General features: G+C 43.4%; 3 protein-coding genes across 3 annotated transcripts; 2 read left to right on the forward strand and 1 right to left on the reverse strand.

Moving 5' to 3' along the window:
* On the forward strand, positions 1-2,196 carry C922_01337 (hypothetical protein; the record flags this gene model as incomplete). The annotated part of the gene is made up of 1 exon (XM_008816943.1): positions 1-2,196. One exon carries the CDS (start codon positions 1-3, stop codon positions 2,194-2,196), a length of 2,196 nt encoding a protein of 731 aa, XP_008815165.1.
* Positions 2,197-7,404: 5,208 nt separating this feature from the next.
* On the forward strand, positions 7,405-8,124 carry C922_01338 (hypothetical protein; the record flags this gene model as incomplete). Its single annotated transcript, XM_008816944.1, has 2 exons — positions 7,405-7,659; positions 7,990-8,124. 2 exons carry the CDS (start codon positions 7,405-7,407, stop codon positions 8,122-8,124), a joined length of 390 nt encoding a protein of 129 aa, XP_008815166.1.
* Positions 8,125-10,710: 2,586 nt separating this feature from the next.
* On the reverse strand, positions 10,711-14,820 carry C922_01339 (hypothetical protein; the record flags this gene model as incomplete). The annotated part of the gene is made up of 2 exons (XM_008816945.1): positions 10,711-11,336; positions 11,508-14,820. 2 exons carry the CDS (start codon positions 14,818-14,820, stop codon positions 10,711-10,713), a joined length of 3,939 nt encoding a protein of 1,312 aa, XP_008815167.1.
* Between the last annotated feature and the right edge of the window lie 1,910 nt (positions 14,821-16,730).

The raw sequence follows: 16,730 nt of genomic DNA on the forward strand, positions 1-16,730 counted from the left end.
ATGAATGGCCCTTGCCCAGGAGAAGCGACTGGGGTAGACCCTCAAGAATCCCCAAATGAGGAACTCATAAATGTGAGGAGAACTTTTCTGGAAGAAGAGGAAGATGAATACACGAAGAGCAGTCGTCGGTATCTACAGGACGAGGAGAACTACATAAATCGAATAAAAACGTACAACGTATGGGTAAAGAAACCTGCACATCTATGTTCACTTCTCTTGGCTAGAAACGGGTTTATATGTGAAAATGAATCTACAGTAAGCTGCGAAATGTGTCGATGCAAATTTGTATACGAAAAGGACACATATTCTATGTACACAACAATAAACGACTTATGTTTGCTCCATTTGAAGAATTGCCCCTGGAAAGGGAAATTAATTGATCTGCAGATACTGCACCTCGATGGGGAGTCCTTAAAAAAGGACAACCTACTTAGGGAGTACCAATCTGTTACCACCTTCCTGCAAAATGGTACACACGATGTGCCATATATTGACATAAAAAAGACGATTAGCAATTTGATCCTAATTGTTAAAAAGCACCTGGCGAATGAGAGCTCGAAGAAGAAATTTCTGCCCTTCAATTCGTATGTAGAATTATTCAAGAGTCACTATGTGGAAATATTTAAGAGTCACAAAAATTTGGTCTACCGAGGAATGCACCTTATTCGATCCAATTACAAACATATGATGAACCACCTTGTTGATGAAGCGTTTCTAAACAATCTGACATATGACCCCCTAGATGTACACACCTACATAAACATCGTAGCAGATGTGAATGCTAACGCAGAGAAGAAACTTAGCCACTCCGATGAAGACCTCAACATGTATTTCAAAATTGTAAATCAGCTGAAGAACTTCGAATATGAAGATGTCAATATTTACAAGCTCATCGCTCTGTTGGGATGGACATATAGAACATCTCCCCGGGGGGAGGACCCGGATGTCCCTTCGCAGATCCTCTACTGTAGGTACTGCTTTAGGGAGGTTAACTTGGGTGATTATTCTACCTTTTCGAGAAGGCAGAACAAGATCGATTTGTTCAAGTCCATCCATATGGAGCCCCCCGGGGAGGTCGCCGACCCGTCGATAGACGACGCGCGGGATGCACTGGAACGCCTCACCGGATTGGCGGATGGCTGGGTTGAAGTGGAGGAAGGGGAGAACGATGAGGACGAGGATAGGAAAGGCGAAGAAAGGGATAGTGAAGTAAGAGGGGGTGCGGAAAGGGAGGGTGAAGAAAAGGGGGCAGAAGACCAAGACGCAACAGGAGGAGAAGTCGTAGAAATCGAGGCAACAGAAAAAGAGGCAGCGGAAAAGGAGGCAACAGAAAAAGAGGCAACGGAAAAAGAGGTGGTAGAAAAGGAGCAGGAAGAAAACCCGGGGGAAGAAATTAACGGCGAAGCAAACGAGGGAGAAGAAAACCTGGAAGAACAAATTAATCGCGGAGAAAACGAGGGAGAAGAAAAACAGGGGGAAGGAAATAACGGCGGTGAAAAGGAAGATAACCAAAATGTAAGCAACGACACGAAGGGAGACCCCAATGAGGGAGGCGACACAAAAGACCTTCCCACCCAGGGCGGACGCGACGGCCAGGCGAACCCCGAGGAGCAGGAGGGGTTCTCCTTCAAGTGGAGCATCAAACAGTTCTTTCTCCCAAAAAAGAGCATCGACAACGCGGATAAAAATCAAGACGCCGGTGACGCCTCGCCAGGTGAATGCCCCGTGAAGAGTGTCAACCAGGGCGCATTAACCCCAAATGGAAAAGGGAACCCAGTGTGTGGAAAGAAAAGAAGAAAAAAATATGTGCAATTGAAAAATATACTTAGCCGCGCATTCCTCGAGGTAAGTAGTTACACAGAGGACGAAAACTTATTTAGCAAAGCTGCGCATGATTGTTACGTATTGAAGGGGGGTCCCCACTTGGCCCATTTGGATAACCGGCGCACGCCAAAGGAGGACGATAAGGAAGCGGCCAACTGTACGGATGCGGCCAACGGTACCGATAATACTGTGCCCTGCGGGGACACGGCTGGTACCACACAGAAGCGCACCATTCGAGCGTTCAACTTGATTGAGAACCACCGATCCTTCTGTCCATACATGACGGAAGACTTGTATTCGTTCTCCAAGATAACGAAGCTCCTCTTCGAGTTGGTCACGTCGGAGTTTCAGCGGCGGTACGTCATGAGGTAGCAGGGGTAAAAGACGACCCCCTTGAACTGCATAAAGTTAGACGTTCCTGTTATTAATTAATTAATTAGTTAATTATTTTTTTTTTTATAATTTCGGCTTCCATTTGTTCCACCGAGTTGCGTAACTCACATCTTAGTTGCTAAATCAAGGGATGGACTTTCCATAAAGCATCCACAGAAAATGACCAAAGAAATCCCTCTTTGGTCAGTAATTCTAATTCCATTGGTCATGTATCAAAGAGGGATTCCTTTTTTGTTCTTCTCCTTCTTCTTGACAATCGCAATGTGCACGAGTTGTTTCTCGCAGTGGGAAGTTGCGACACATAGTTTCCTTCTCGTATGTAAAAAGGGTACCTCGAAGCGACGAAGCGGATAAATATGCCCATCGAGAGGTAAGAACAGGGCGGCAGTAGCGGAATGGTAAAGTTGTAATCGATCAATCAATTGGGCATTTGAGGAAAATGGCAATTTTGTCAAAGGGGTAAAAGCTTAAAAAAGCAAGGGCCCATAGCTGGTCCGGCCACGTCAAGCACACGCAACCTGTGGCACCTTATCGCAATTTCGACTTCGTGACGTGCACCCGTTGCAGCACTTGGCAAAGCTGTGCGAAAAAGGCAACCCTGGCGGGTGACATATACTTACACAGGGGGTATATGTTACACCCCTGTACATACATATACGTATATTTTTACGTGGTGGCATGTGGGTCGCAGTGCTTCCCATGCCATTAAAGCGGCAAAGGGATAAATCCCTCGGCGGGAGTAAATTTGTTCAAAGGGAATTTTTTCTTTCTTTTTTTTGCAAAATTCCTATTTAGAGAAGTGCTGAGGGGGGCAAAAAGGGGGGGAGGCATATATAGGAATATATACCTACATATATATACATAAATACATATGTACCACCGATTGGGCGAAAAGGAGGCACTGTGAAAGGGTATGCGCGACAGGAATATTGCATACGTAACGCGCGTAAATAAAATACGCGTATATGGGGTAACATGTTTAACATAAAGCGGCCATTTTTTGCGGCATTACGCAACGTTTTCTTCCCCCCGCGCGTTCGTAAAATTGCGTTGCTTGATGTGGGCACCTCACTGGAAAGTTCCCCCTCCCCTCTTTTCTTCCTCGGAGCTCCCCGGGCGCATTTATCTCTGTCTACGTACATGTACCTACGCCGCGGATCAAAGTTAAATACGCACTGCATGTATTATTTATACGCGCAAAAATTGAAGCAAACTACGAAAATATGCGCAAATTGCAAATATTGAGTAATGCGTAATATGCGTGGGTTAAAAAAAAAAAAGGAAACGAAAAGAATAAAAAAACAAAAAAACAGTAAAACAAAAAAACGCAAAACATACGCTTTCGCGAATGAAGAAAAAAACAAAAAAACATTTCAATCGCCTGAATTAACAAAACGAAGCAGAGCAATTTACTTTTTTGAAATCCTCCAAAAAAATACCCAACTCAGAGAGCCAAAATTGCCATGCTGAGTTATTTAAAAATATTTCCGCATAATTTGCCAAAACAAGAAAAAAAACAAAAAAACAATAGAAGAATTGTTGTACGCATGAATATTATATATATGTACTCATTCCATTAAAGTATTATATTCACCAAAGAGCATATAATCCCGTGTACAAAAACACTGCAGAGGTGTACCCGCGCGCACGTACGTTCTTACGTTACTTTTATGTGGCCAGAAAGTTAACCATTTCTGAAGCAAGAGCGAAGAAGAAAATCAGACGAAGAAGAGAAAATAAAAAGTAAGCGAAGCAGAGGAACGGTTAAAATTTCCTTTATCTGCGAGATTATGACGAAATTCAATCGTCACTTCTTTTAACCATCGCCCCCCGCGCACAATTCAATTCGACATATAAACAAATACATTTCCCTATTCATCTTCACCCTTTTGCAAAGAGTCTCCACGCATTAAAATGTTTCACGCCTGAATAAGAGCAGCTAGTTTCACAGCCACTCAGTGTCAGTATTGATTCGTTTTAATACCCCCAGCATAAATCTATTTTCCAGTTTTATGTATTCCCCTATTTTTTTAAGTGCCAACGTTATGAAAATCGTGTTTTCCACGCAGCCACATTTTAAACACACGCGAAGTGCTGGTTGATATGCATATATCATTACACCCCCACTCGAGCAGCCGCGAATGTACACAAGTACGCATGCGAAATTGTCACACGCCTAAGTAATGTATTCCCCATTTAATTTATCATTCAGTTGGTCAGACGCATTTGTCACATCGCCCATGAGATTAACCGTCCCAGCGGAGCAAAAACAGATCGGTTCCCCCTCTTAGAAACGAGAAAAGCAAAAATTGCGCAGTTCGCAAGAAGAATAACCGAGGCAGTAGACCTAAAAACGTATAAACCAGTCGTACAGAAGGATAACCCGACACAAATACATGTGAAGAGAGCAGTCAGACAAACCAGCATACAAACACGGAAGCTCACAAACATACAAACATCTCCGTGGGGAAACTCCCAAAAAAAAGAGACACCTCATATGAACGGAGCAGCGGCACGGAAGCTGTCTTACACACGAGCATAGCGCGCTATTGGCGAAATCAAATTGGAAACTGGCGCGCTGCGTGCAAGTACGCCTATACCAGTGACTACACATATACATATCTAATTGCACACCTGTGTAACCCCCCAAAACCTGAGACGATGGCGAAGATCGAGAGAAGCAAAATCCAAGGAAGAACCAAAGATTTCAAAATCGCGAAAACTAGAAAACCAGGATCCTCCAAGTTCTCCTACCAACCAAGTAGAGGTGCGTAAAAAAAAAAAAAAGCAACGCAACGCAAAGCGAAATGAAACGAAATAAAACAAAAATAAACGTTGCGCGAAACAGTGGGGGCCAAAAAAGGGAATATGTGGGCACAAAGAATGGGCGCACCGAACGAAGCCCTTCAATCAACCCCAAATTTATCCCATCCTCGCAATTACAATTTAAAAAAAAAAAAGCTATTTCGTGAATAAGGCCATACTAAAAGTTTATCATTTGTGTTCACACTTTATGAGGAGACGACTGTGTTGCGGGGGGAAAAAAATGAATGAACAGGTGGATGAATAAACGAATAAATAAACGAACGAATAAATAAACGAACGAATAAATAAACGAACGAATAAATAAACGAACGAATAAATAAACGAACGAATAAATAAACGAATGAATACATAGTTGAAGGCTACAGTTTGAACCCCGTGCACATGTACATACATACACATATATATACATATATATATATATATATACATATACATATGCGCACAAAAGCACCCACACATGCACCAGCGTACATATAAAAAGAAGGTGGCATGCTGACGATGATGCACTATAGAGCTGCTTAGTGACACTGCCGATGGTGATCGATGGATGTGGATTCATCTTAGGTTCACATATCACAGCGATGGGGGGTAACCTTTCTTGTTGCTATTTAAATTGGTCAAGATAAAACCATGGCGAAGTGGCGAGGGGTTATGTACAGGAAAGCGGAGGAAGAAGAAAAGGATGTGGAAGAGGAAGATGAAGGGGGGTGGGCTGTTGAACGAAGCAAAAAAGCGGGGTTGTTTTTTTCTTTTTTGAAAAAGAAGAAGAATCAGCACAATGATGACCATATTTATTTGTATCTACCTATATATAAAAATGTGTATGCTTCATATGGACGTTTGTATCTTGCCCTAAATCTGGTTCCTCCATTTGCGACGTGTCCAGAAGGAAGGGATTTTTATATTCACTGGATCCCATGGGAGATATCTGGGAAGAGAATTAAAATGGGATAACCTTCACATCGTAGTTTTGGATAAGTTGAAATACAGAAGGGATTATAACGAGGGGTAGTTACTTACCAGTGATTACTGTGTGGGCTAGTTCAGCAGGAGAGCGTCTTCACCGTGGTGTCCCCGTGGGTTCTCGCCCCCCTTACGAAATCTTCTACCCAAGAAAGTGTGCAAATCGTAGTGCCGCCTAACAGCATTAACAGAGCTTATTTTACCAGTTGAGGAGGAGACATACTTGGCGGATGACATATGCAGGGTTGAAGCCAACCACTTTGTATCAACATTTGCCATCTTCCTCTTTATCCTGCACTGTAATTATTTATTACCAGAAATGCGGGCCCTCTTTCTGCAAGTCTATTATGTCATGCCTTACTTCGTATTCACGTGTATGCATATGCATAGGGGAGAAATGAATGAAAATAGGAGGAAATTGAGTTGTGCTTGGCCACCATATGAGGAAAAGGTTACTTGTCAAGATGAAGTCGCCACTGGGAGTTTCGTGCCAGAAGGGGCCATGCTGTCATGCAGGAGGACGGGACAGCTAGTGTAACCCATCGGAGGAATCGCATCACTTGTTGCGCAATAGGATGTGCACATATATATAATTACGTACATCCAGAAGTAGACACAAACGTAGATTCACATATGCATCATTCCATATTGTTGTAACGTAGAGAGCAAAAGGGGGGTGTCACACGCTACGATCCATGCCTGAAGAATCTAATGGCGAACACATTCTTTCATGGTAGCGCCGTGCACCTCTTTGTGATGGCACCCCTCTGTAAAAATAGCAGAGCTTTGTTGCAAAACAGGCATGTACAATATGAGTACATATGTATATGTGTGGGTGCTTTTTCGGTTGACAGCCGCGGTGCTGAAGCGGGAAAAAAAAAAATTTATTATATATAAAGCGAAAAATGATAGAAAGAGAAAATAAAATGCCCGCCTACGCTTCGCACCGCTCCACTGCAGAGGTTCCTGTTCATTTCGCATCAACGTGTACACGTTAATGTTCCTGCGGGAACACTTGCTCATGTTGACGCACACACGTCGCTCTCCGAATAAATGGCTTTTTTCCATTACCCTCATTCTCCGCCCTTCCCCCCGTTTTTTTTGTTTTTTTTTTTGTTTCCTTTTTTGTTTTTGTTTGTTTTTGTATTTTTTTGTTTTTGTTTGTTTTTGTATTTTTTTGTTTTTTTTGTTTTTTATTATTGGCCCTTACAGTGCGTCCAAACGCACCTCCCTCCGCCCCCACCAGATTGATTAATCACACTCTCTCCTCCACCCTGCTAATCGTTCACGACACAAATTTTATTTACAGGAAAAATATTTAAATTCACTCCACAGAAAAAAAAAGTAGACGTGAGAAAACACATTTTTAAACCCTACGGAAGAAGTAATTTATCCATGATGAACAGAAAGTATTCCAAAAGAGTAGGAGGAATAAACTCGTTTTACACCAAGGGGACGAAAAAAATCCGAGGGAAGTTTCAGGATAGGCCTTTATCCAATGGGCATGGGGCTCTGGTTAGAAATACCAGGGCGAACAACTTCTGGAAAAGACGAACAACAAAGTATCGAACAACCACCAAGAGAAGAAATCACTTCTTTAAGAAGACGCAAAATTTGCATGACAAGATAGGGAAACTCACCTCCAAGGATCTGGTAAGTGGAGCGTAGCGGTTAGCGGTTGGCGGGTTGGCCGTCTGCAACTCAACGTGTTTGCAGAGCGGGCGGGCATACATATATTGGGTGATTACTGTACACATAAGCAGTAGTGTGAGAAGTTTTCCCCCCTTTTTTTTTTTTTTTTTTTTTTTTCGTGCTGCCAGCCCACACGAGTCCATCTGCTTCAAATGTTTATGCAAATGCGATTTGTGGGTTCCCTTCTTGGGTAACCTTGTCGTCAGCACGGAGTAGCCGCTCCTACGCCGCAAGGCACCCCTTGTGTGAAATCGCCCCTAAAATTTTACCCCCTTCGCCTTTCCACCGCAGGATGACGAATTGGACAATTACATGGGCTCGAGCAATGTGAAGTCAAGACTAGACAACGACTTAGAGTCATATTTTAAGAACAGCGAAATGTTGCAAGTGGATGGAAATAAAGGATTCAACAAAGTGGCCGAGTAGACGCCATCAATGGACGACAGGGTTGTCTGCGTTTTGGTCTCTTTTTGGCTGTGTGTGTGGGTCGAGTAAATATACAAATTCCCTCCTCTTCGTCCAGGGAATAGCAGCGATGTCACAGTAACACAGGCCGACTATCCCCTCCTATTCTTTCTCAAATGGCAGCGGAGAAGCATCAACCAACCCCATTGTAGGAGTACCTAAAAATATTTTAACATAACGGAAGCTTGTTTAGCCAACTATTATCGACGGATTAATGGCCCCACGCAGTCACTATGAGCAAAACTGCATGCACCAATTTGAAACTTCCAAAATGCTACAGTACAGTGGACTGTTGATCCCCTTCCTCAGCGTGCACATTCGTTTCAGGATCAAGCAGAGACAGAGTTATGCGCACGCGTAGGCACACCCAAACGGGATTATACATATATGCATGCCCCTTATTGCCTTTTTCCATTTTAAACAGTCCACCACCCTTGTACGCGCCATTTTGCATTGGCACTTATCTTTCCATGCCAACCGTTCCTCGAACACACTGCGAATTGTTTTGTGTCTCTTTTTGAGTCCCTTTTTTTTCCATTTTTTAATTAATTTTTGCGTGTTTTATTTTTAACAAATTGTGGGGCAGAAAAGGCACCTCCCCGATTGAACTGACCAACACCCTTTAAGACGCCAGCAGTTGCAGTTACAGTTTAAATATTGTACAAAAGGTGCTTGCTTCAGCATGCACAGGTCTGTACATCCGTTTGTTTGGACTCTACGTTTGAAACGCAGTGCGGGACATCGACGACGTTATCACTGCGTACGCGGGGTGGATCATACGACCATATATCCTCCTTCCCCCCGCAACGGGGATAATAAAATAAGTGCCTCTGTTTAATTTTTAACTGTAAGAGGAGAAGACGGGATAAAATTAAAAAGGGGTCGACACTAAGTAAAGCGGAAAGTGGCGCAAGGTTCTAGAGGATACAGCTACATTGAAAGTTGCCAGACGACACCCTTGCGAGTGGCTTTTCCGCTAGCTCACGAATGGCACTAAGTGAATGCACATATCGGTGCCCTCTACACATTTAATGATTTTATTTAAGCCCACTGCAGCATGGCTTTCTCCTGTACAAATATGCATATGTTCATGTGTGTACACTTGCATACATTTATGGGAGCCCCGATCACGCCGTCGCCCCTTTTGTGAAGGTGGAAGAGTATGGCGAGTAGGGCTTCCTAACGCATCGTCTGCAAAAAATATACCCCCTTCTTTGCGCCACTTGTTACCGTGTGCCACGCCATGTTATTTCTATTTTATTTTATTCTATTTTATTCTATTCTATTTTATTCTATTCTATTTTATTCTATTCTATTTTATTCTGTTTTATTTTATTTCATTTTTTAATGTCCAAAAGGTTGACACTTAAAAAAGCGCGCTTGTGCACTTGTCCTAGACGTATGCGACAAGTTTGGAGGAAAGTCTTTTATTCGAAAAAAAAAATCGATGAGGCTATAAGGCGACAATGCGATAGCGCAATGAAACATTTTAACAGGGAGGGGAAAATAAAATTAGCACAAGCGTGCGTGTATGCACCCTGTGAGCCTGCGCGTAGGGGGGGCCGTATCAACACAGACGGGTGCACGTGGGGAGGGAAAAAATCAGAGGCGTTGAGCAATTAAAAAAAAGAGGCCTATGAAATCAAATAAAAACAAAAAAAAGGTACAAAGAGGGGGAAGAAAGAGAATAGAGCGGTGGAGTAGCGCAGAAGGGGCATTGGGGGGAGGAGGGATGATGTTGATACGAAACGACGCACCAACGCCGCGATAGAAAAAAGGGATGAAGTTGTTAAAATGTTACATGAATACGAGAAGAGGTGAACTCGGTGCGCTGCTGCGTCTTTGCCCATGTCGCTCTGTGTACTCTCATAGGCCAGTGAAAGTATGTGGGTTACGATGGGGGAAAAATCCTATCGCTTCCCAAATGGTTCGCCTATCTTGTTCTTCTATGTGTGGACGTCACACCGCCGTCACGTGGGCAGCCCTTTAGAGGGACAGACTGGCAGATACAACATCTTCGTTTTCGAGCGGCACCGAAAAGGGGAAGTGACGACATTGTGCCAATTTCTTAACTCCCCTTGCTCTATCTCTCTATGTGCACGAATAAACGACAGGAAAAATCGGCTCATAGAAAGGGTTAGTCTGAGAGCTAGTCTCTGAGGCAGTCTCCTGGGAAGTCTCCCTACACCATCCCTTCACTGACATAATTATATACACAGGCGCAGAAAAAACCGACAGAGTCACATTTGAGATGGCAAAATATCCCCCTGACTTGTTGATACTTTTTTCATCTCTCCACTTGTACATCATCTCTCTTAAAGCGGTGTGGAAATGTACACTCAGGAATAGGGAAGGGAAAATCTGGTTTTAATTTGTCATCACAAATATTATAGGGGGGACGGGATATATCCAGGAGAACGTTTCCCAAACGTTCAAGGCTTTAACCACGCCAAAGTGTCGTACGCACACATGAGTAACATACTAAACACTGCGTGAAAGGAGATACAGGTGTACCACCAAAGCGAAGGAGGCGCCATGCCAATAGCGTCATCTCAGGTGGTAGCCACTGATATGATGCCTCTTGGAGAGGTACGTCCGTATGGTTAGGGGAGACGGGAAGGGGTTCTTGGAAATATGCTCCCGCTTATCCTTTGGCTTCCATTTGTTCTGATATTTCCTCGTGGGAGGATCCATAATTTTTCGAAAAGAAAACTCCGACGACTTCATAATGCTGATAGCTTTATGCGGATCGTAATTGGCATAATGCAATAATTTATATGCATACTCAGGTGAGAAAGGGACCCAGTCTTCTATATTTGACTTCCAGCTTTTTGCACACTCTTGAACATAGGCAGATAACTCGATTTCGTTTTTTATGCATTTATGATAGCCTCTGTTTTTCATACATTTCTCTCGTACCCTTTCTAACATTAATGGTGAATATACTAACGTCGCTTCTCCTACTCGGCAATGGCAAGGCAGGCCTGAACATGTCAGGCAAACTTCATCGTTATTTGTTTCCTCCGCCGCTTCGTAGTTTCTGTACATTAGTTCTGAGCGGCAGAGAAAGAAGTTCGGCAGCTTGGGCACTTGGTAGTTATTCCCTACGTTGATTTTGCTGCTCTCCTTGGAGCCTTCCTCGGTAACTCGCTTTTTCCGCTTCTTCTTCTCCGCTGAGGGGGGAAATGGGCAAAAGGGAAAATGGGAAGACGGGAAAATGGGAAAATATGAAAAGATATGGGGAAACAAACAAATTTCCCTTTTTCGCATTTTCTCATTTTCGCTCTTTCGTTAGCGAATAAAGGATGAGCGGCCAGACAAGCCCGATTCTCACATAGACTTACCACCGGCGTCCTCCGCGTGGAAGAAATCCTCATTGAACCGGGCCCCGTAGTTATGCGAGGTGTTGTCGTTATTCATGTAATCATTGTCGTTGCTGTCTGCATAGTCCTCCTTGGCATTACTGTGCTCATGCAGGTGAGATCCCGGCGAACTCCTTACGTTGTCATGCACTACATGATCCATATTCTGCTCATTCGTGCAAAAGTCTTTCTTCTCCAAATTTTGCGAATGGGGTATAGCTCCATCTGTTGAATGTCGAAACTTCGATTCGCTATTTTTCTTTATTCCTTTTATGATGTTCATATTTGCATGGAGCCTATGGAATGCTCTTCCTCTTCTCTTATGCCGATGGCCCTTCATTTTAATGCCTCCTCGTGGATGTACAAATGAGGGTGCTTGTGCTCTTTTGACACATATGTTTGATTGGAGGGAGGAGTTGTTCATGCCATTTCTCCCGTCGTCTGCCTGGTCCAGATTGGTACCTACCATTCCCTCAGCTGCTCCGTTGTAGTCATTTTGTCCGGTGGCATCTTCGTTGTAAGTTTCATACTCGTTGTTACTCTGTGCATTATACCTTTCGCAGTTTTTTGAGTGTCTCTCCTCCGATTTGCAGTTTCCATTCTCCATGGAAGGGGAACCCCCCGTGAAGTTACTTACTCCGGTGAAGCCATTCCTGGCCATGTAGACAGCACGTCCCCCACCGGTGTTGTGAGCATTAATTCTCTCAAATCTGTTAACACCGAAGTTATTAGGAGAGCCTTGCTCCTGACTTCCATCTCCATCCGGCTTAACCCCCCCGTTGCAGTCATTACGAGACACAGAAAGACCATTACTGATATGCTTCGCTTCAACACTTGCAGTGTCATTTGGAGGGGTCACTCCTACGTGAGTGGTCTCAGATGTAACATTCGTGAATACATGCCCATCGGTACCCGCAGACATCATTCCATTAATGCCTTCATTTTCTACATACCTGCTGCTGTCATCCAAATTTTTTCTCCTTCTCTTTCGATGTACTACCACATTATTTGCCGCACCCATTTCGGCGGCGTATTTCTTGGACACTCTGTTAACCCCTCCTCTGTGATCAACAAGAAGGTTGTTCTTGTGCAGATTTCTTAGCAGCCTTCCTCCCTTAACGTTGGTCGTATCGTTGACTGTATCGTTCACCGGATGGTTGATCCCCTCGTTGTAAACATTGCGACTGTTGGGATCGTTACTGATATGCCCATTGTTACCCGCATCGTTATTACCACCGGAGTTATTAGGGACGTACGCCATTTTGAACGCACTGGCGTCGATAAATCGTTTGGGTTCTTCCCCATTGGTATTTTCCGACTTGGCTTGGCACAACTGCGCTCTGCTTAATTCGGTTATTACTTCGCTTCGGTCTTTGCTGGGGTCTCGATTCACGTGATGGTGATTGCCATGAGCGGGTTTGAGGAAATTATGTTGCGGATACTGATCGTAGCAATGGCTTTCATGATTAGTTAAGCGTGTTCTATCGATGACTCCTCCTGTTTGGGTCATTGTTACTGATGCGGCGGTTCCATCTCCTCTTTCGATTTTTTTAAATTTCTCGTCCTCTTTCTTCACCGTTTGTAAGAAACCCCCATTTAGCTTTCCATCCCTGCGCCTTTCTAAAATGTCCAGTTCCTCCAGTTCCTTTATCTGTTCCTCTATCTGCCCGTTCTTCTCATCATCAGACATGTTATTTACAATTTCGATGTGGTCAAATTCGTTAATGACATTGTTGTATTGTCTTTTCATGTTAGTATTTTCTTCTCCAATTAGCATTTCCCTCTGTCTGCCATCCTCATAAGCATATCGGTAGTTGTAACTGGAGTAGTACTCATTGTTGTTACTTTTGTGGTTGGCATTGTTTCCGTTTTTGATTCCAGCAGTCCTGGCATTGTTGCTTCGGACACTGTTACTCCTGACGCTGTTGCTTCTGATGCTGCTACCTCTGACTCCACTTCCTCTCATGCCACTTCCCCTCATACCACTGCCTCTCGTGCTGCTGCCCCGCATGCTCCCAGCCCCCCTAATGTTTCCTCCACCTCTGACTCCGCAGGTGTTGTTACTTCCAGTATTCACAAGAACGTCCGTGTTGTTATTCATTTCGTTGTATTTTCTCTTTTTCTTCTCAGCTGTGACTCCTCTATGTATCAGTGCTTGATTTAGGCTGCGCTCTCCTATTCTGTTCCAAAGGCTGTAGTCGATGTTGCGCAGGCAGGAGCTGTCCCGCAGCCCGATGTTCTCACGTGGATTGCCGCTCTCACGTAGGTTGCCGCTATCACGTGGATTGCCGCTCTCACGTAGGTTGCCGCTATCACGTGGAATGCCGCTCTCACGTGGGGTGCCGCTATCACGTTGGCCGCTACTACCACGAGGGTTGCAATCCTCAAATACGCTTCCTCCGTCTCGCGCGCCACTGCTCTCTAGTATGGAGCTATTATCACATATAGCTCTACTCCCCGCGCGTGAGCCGCTCCACTCCGTGTAGAGTTCGATTTTTCTCTCCCTCCTTTTGTTGTACTTCCTCACGTAAATGGATTCCTCCTGATCGTCCTCCCCTGTCTGCTGCCGCTTCTGTCTTTGTTTTCGTATCTGTCTCTTCTGCTTCTGTTTCTGGTGCTGTTGTTGGAGGTGGTGATGATATTGCAGTAGCAGGTCCTGTGATGCAGCAAATGTTTTTGTCTTGTGTTGTTTCTGTCCTGCCTCTTCCTTCTCGCTATCTGCCTCCTGGTATTCCTGTTTCTTCTTGTAACTGGAATCCTTGGACTCAGCACTGGGTCTCTTTTCTCGCTCTTTCTCTTTGTCCTTCTGTTTCTCCTTCTTCAAAAGCTCATTAATTTCGTGGATGTTGTCGTTTGACAAGCCGTTAATGTCTTTTAATTTTATGAACAAGCCAAAGTCGTCAACCGAGTTGTTTACACCATTTTTAAGATTAAAAAAGTTCGGCTCGATGTCTCTGTGGTTTTTCCCTGGGTCGATGCAGTTTCCCTGGAGGGAGGGGCCTTTGTTAGTGGGGATGCCTCTACCAGGATGGGTGTCACTTGTAAGGTCGACTCCGTTAGCAACTTCGATTCTGTTACCGACTTGGAAACCGTTACCAATGTGCAAAACGTTACTGATGTCCAAACCCTTGGCGATGTCAAAACCGTTCCTTATGTCCAAAGCGTTGACTTCGCTTCTTCTACACTCCGGATCGCCCTTTTTGACCCCGTCGATGTAATCTCTCTTGGAACTTACTGATCTAGTTATAACGAAGTCATTTATTTGGTTATCCTTTGAGGAAATATAAAATACCATTATATATGTTGGAGTGCGGAAATCTCGGCGCGGACAAGGATAAGGGGGCGCAAAAGGGTGGGCTTGGTTCGATGGACGCAAATGGGCAGAAACAAACGTGCAGAGTAAATTGGGGACACAAAACGAAGATTAAAGATTGGCCAAGTGGATCAAAAGTATAAAAGAGGGAAAGACGTTGAGTCGGTGAAGCGATGAGATGAAGTGACTAGGAGACGACGAAAATGGCGAGGACGAAAATAACTGAATGGTGGAGTATCAAAAATACTGATAATCCGAATGGACGAATGATAATTAGGTAATGAAATGATTAATTAAAAATTAGAGAAAAAATAATTCCTTTTTTTCTTTTTTTTTTTTTGTTTCTCTCCTTATTAAAAATATAGGAAAGACGCACGGGCTTTCATCTTGTAAAATATGGGACATAAAAGGGGTGAAAAAGAAAGGGGGGGGATAAGGGTAAGAACAAAAAGAGGAGGTAAGGACGGGAGAAATGGAAAGAACGAAGGAAGAAAAGGAGAAGGAAGATACGGGGGTGACAAAAAATGGGAAAATAAGGATGAAGAGAAGAGAAGGGGCACATAACAATGAAGAGCAAAAGAGAGGAAGGAAAAAATGAAGGGCAAAAAAAGAGGGGTAGGTAAATGAAAAAAAATATGCAAGAGAGGTACATATGAAAATATGCAAGATAAAAAGAAAAGGCAATGGCAGATAAAAAATTTAAGAAAAGATGTGAAAAGCAAAAAAAAAAAGATGAGGAAAAATGTAAAAATTCCAAGCAAAAAAAAGTCATAAAAAAAAAGGAATAAAAACAGCTGAGTGGATGAAATGAGAAGAAAAAACAGGACGATTTCCGCCACGTACTTTTTTTACTGATATTTCGAGGGGTGTGGGCACGGGCTGTCTTCATTCATAAAGGTAGAAACCATTGCTACTAGGTATAAATTTGGAAGGAGCGCCAAATCGCCGAAAATGGGCTTAGATGGGGAAAGTAAATTGCTAAATGCGGAAAAAAAATTTGCATAAATGGGGAAAAAAAATTGCTTAAAATGGGGGGAAAAAATTGTTAGATGAGGAAAAAAAGTTGCTTAAATGGGAACAGAAAAATGGGCTTAGATGGGGCAGCAAAATTGCTTAGATGGAGCAACAAAATGGATTTTAGGGGATGGGACAGAAAACTGACGCAGAGTGGACGCAACGTGGCCCAGCCCCGCAGACGCAGAATAGACGCAGAGCAAACGGTTAACGCTTCTTTTCTTGCATGGGGATATTATGAAGTGTTGGATCCGAGTCCCCACTGCAAGTGTATAATATGCGTACCATGCCGTGGCTTTATAAAAGGGGGGAAAAAAATCTTATACTAAAAAAATGTACAATTATGAGAAAGAGAAAACGAGGGAATGTTCAAAAAAAAAAAAAAAATTAACTGATTGCCTAATTGGTTAACTAACCGGTTAACTAACTTGGCCGATTTGTTGCGCCTAAAAAAAACGCTTTGAAAAGATACGCGTAAAAAAAGGTATACTGCGGTATAGTATTCCTTGGCGTTCTAAGAGAATTATGGAAAAGATAAAAGGGGCACATATATGCAAAATAAATAATAAATGCGTAAGAGGGAGAAGGACCTTTGTCACACAACGCCATGTGCCACTCGTTCATGCGTCCACATAGTCCGTAGGCATAAAATATGCCTACCTGATCCTATGCATGGGAAAACAGGATCGACCATATATGAGACCCTCAAAAGGCATATGCAAAGCAGAGCGATGCAAAGAAAAAGCTAAAGCTGTGATGATTATCGCTGCATATCTCGCATAAATAAATATGAACCATGTATTTATATATGATTCCCATGCCGCCTTATCTCTTATACTGTACAAGTGTAAGCGACACATATGGATAACTCAGATGAG

This window comes from Plasmodium inui (assembly GCF_000524495.1).
Source record: "Plasmodium inui San Antonio 1 unplaced genomic scaffold supercont1.4, whole genome shotgun sequence".
Taxonomy (NCBI): Eukaryota; Apicomplexa; class Aconoidasida; order Haemosporida; family Plasmodiidae; genus Plasmodium; species Plasmodium inui.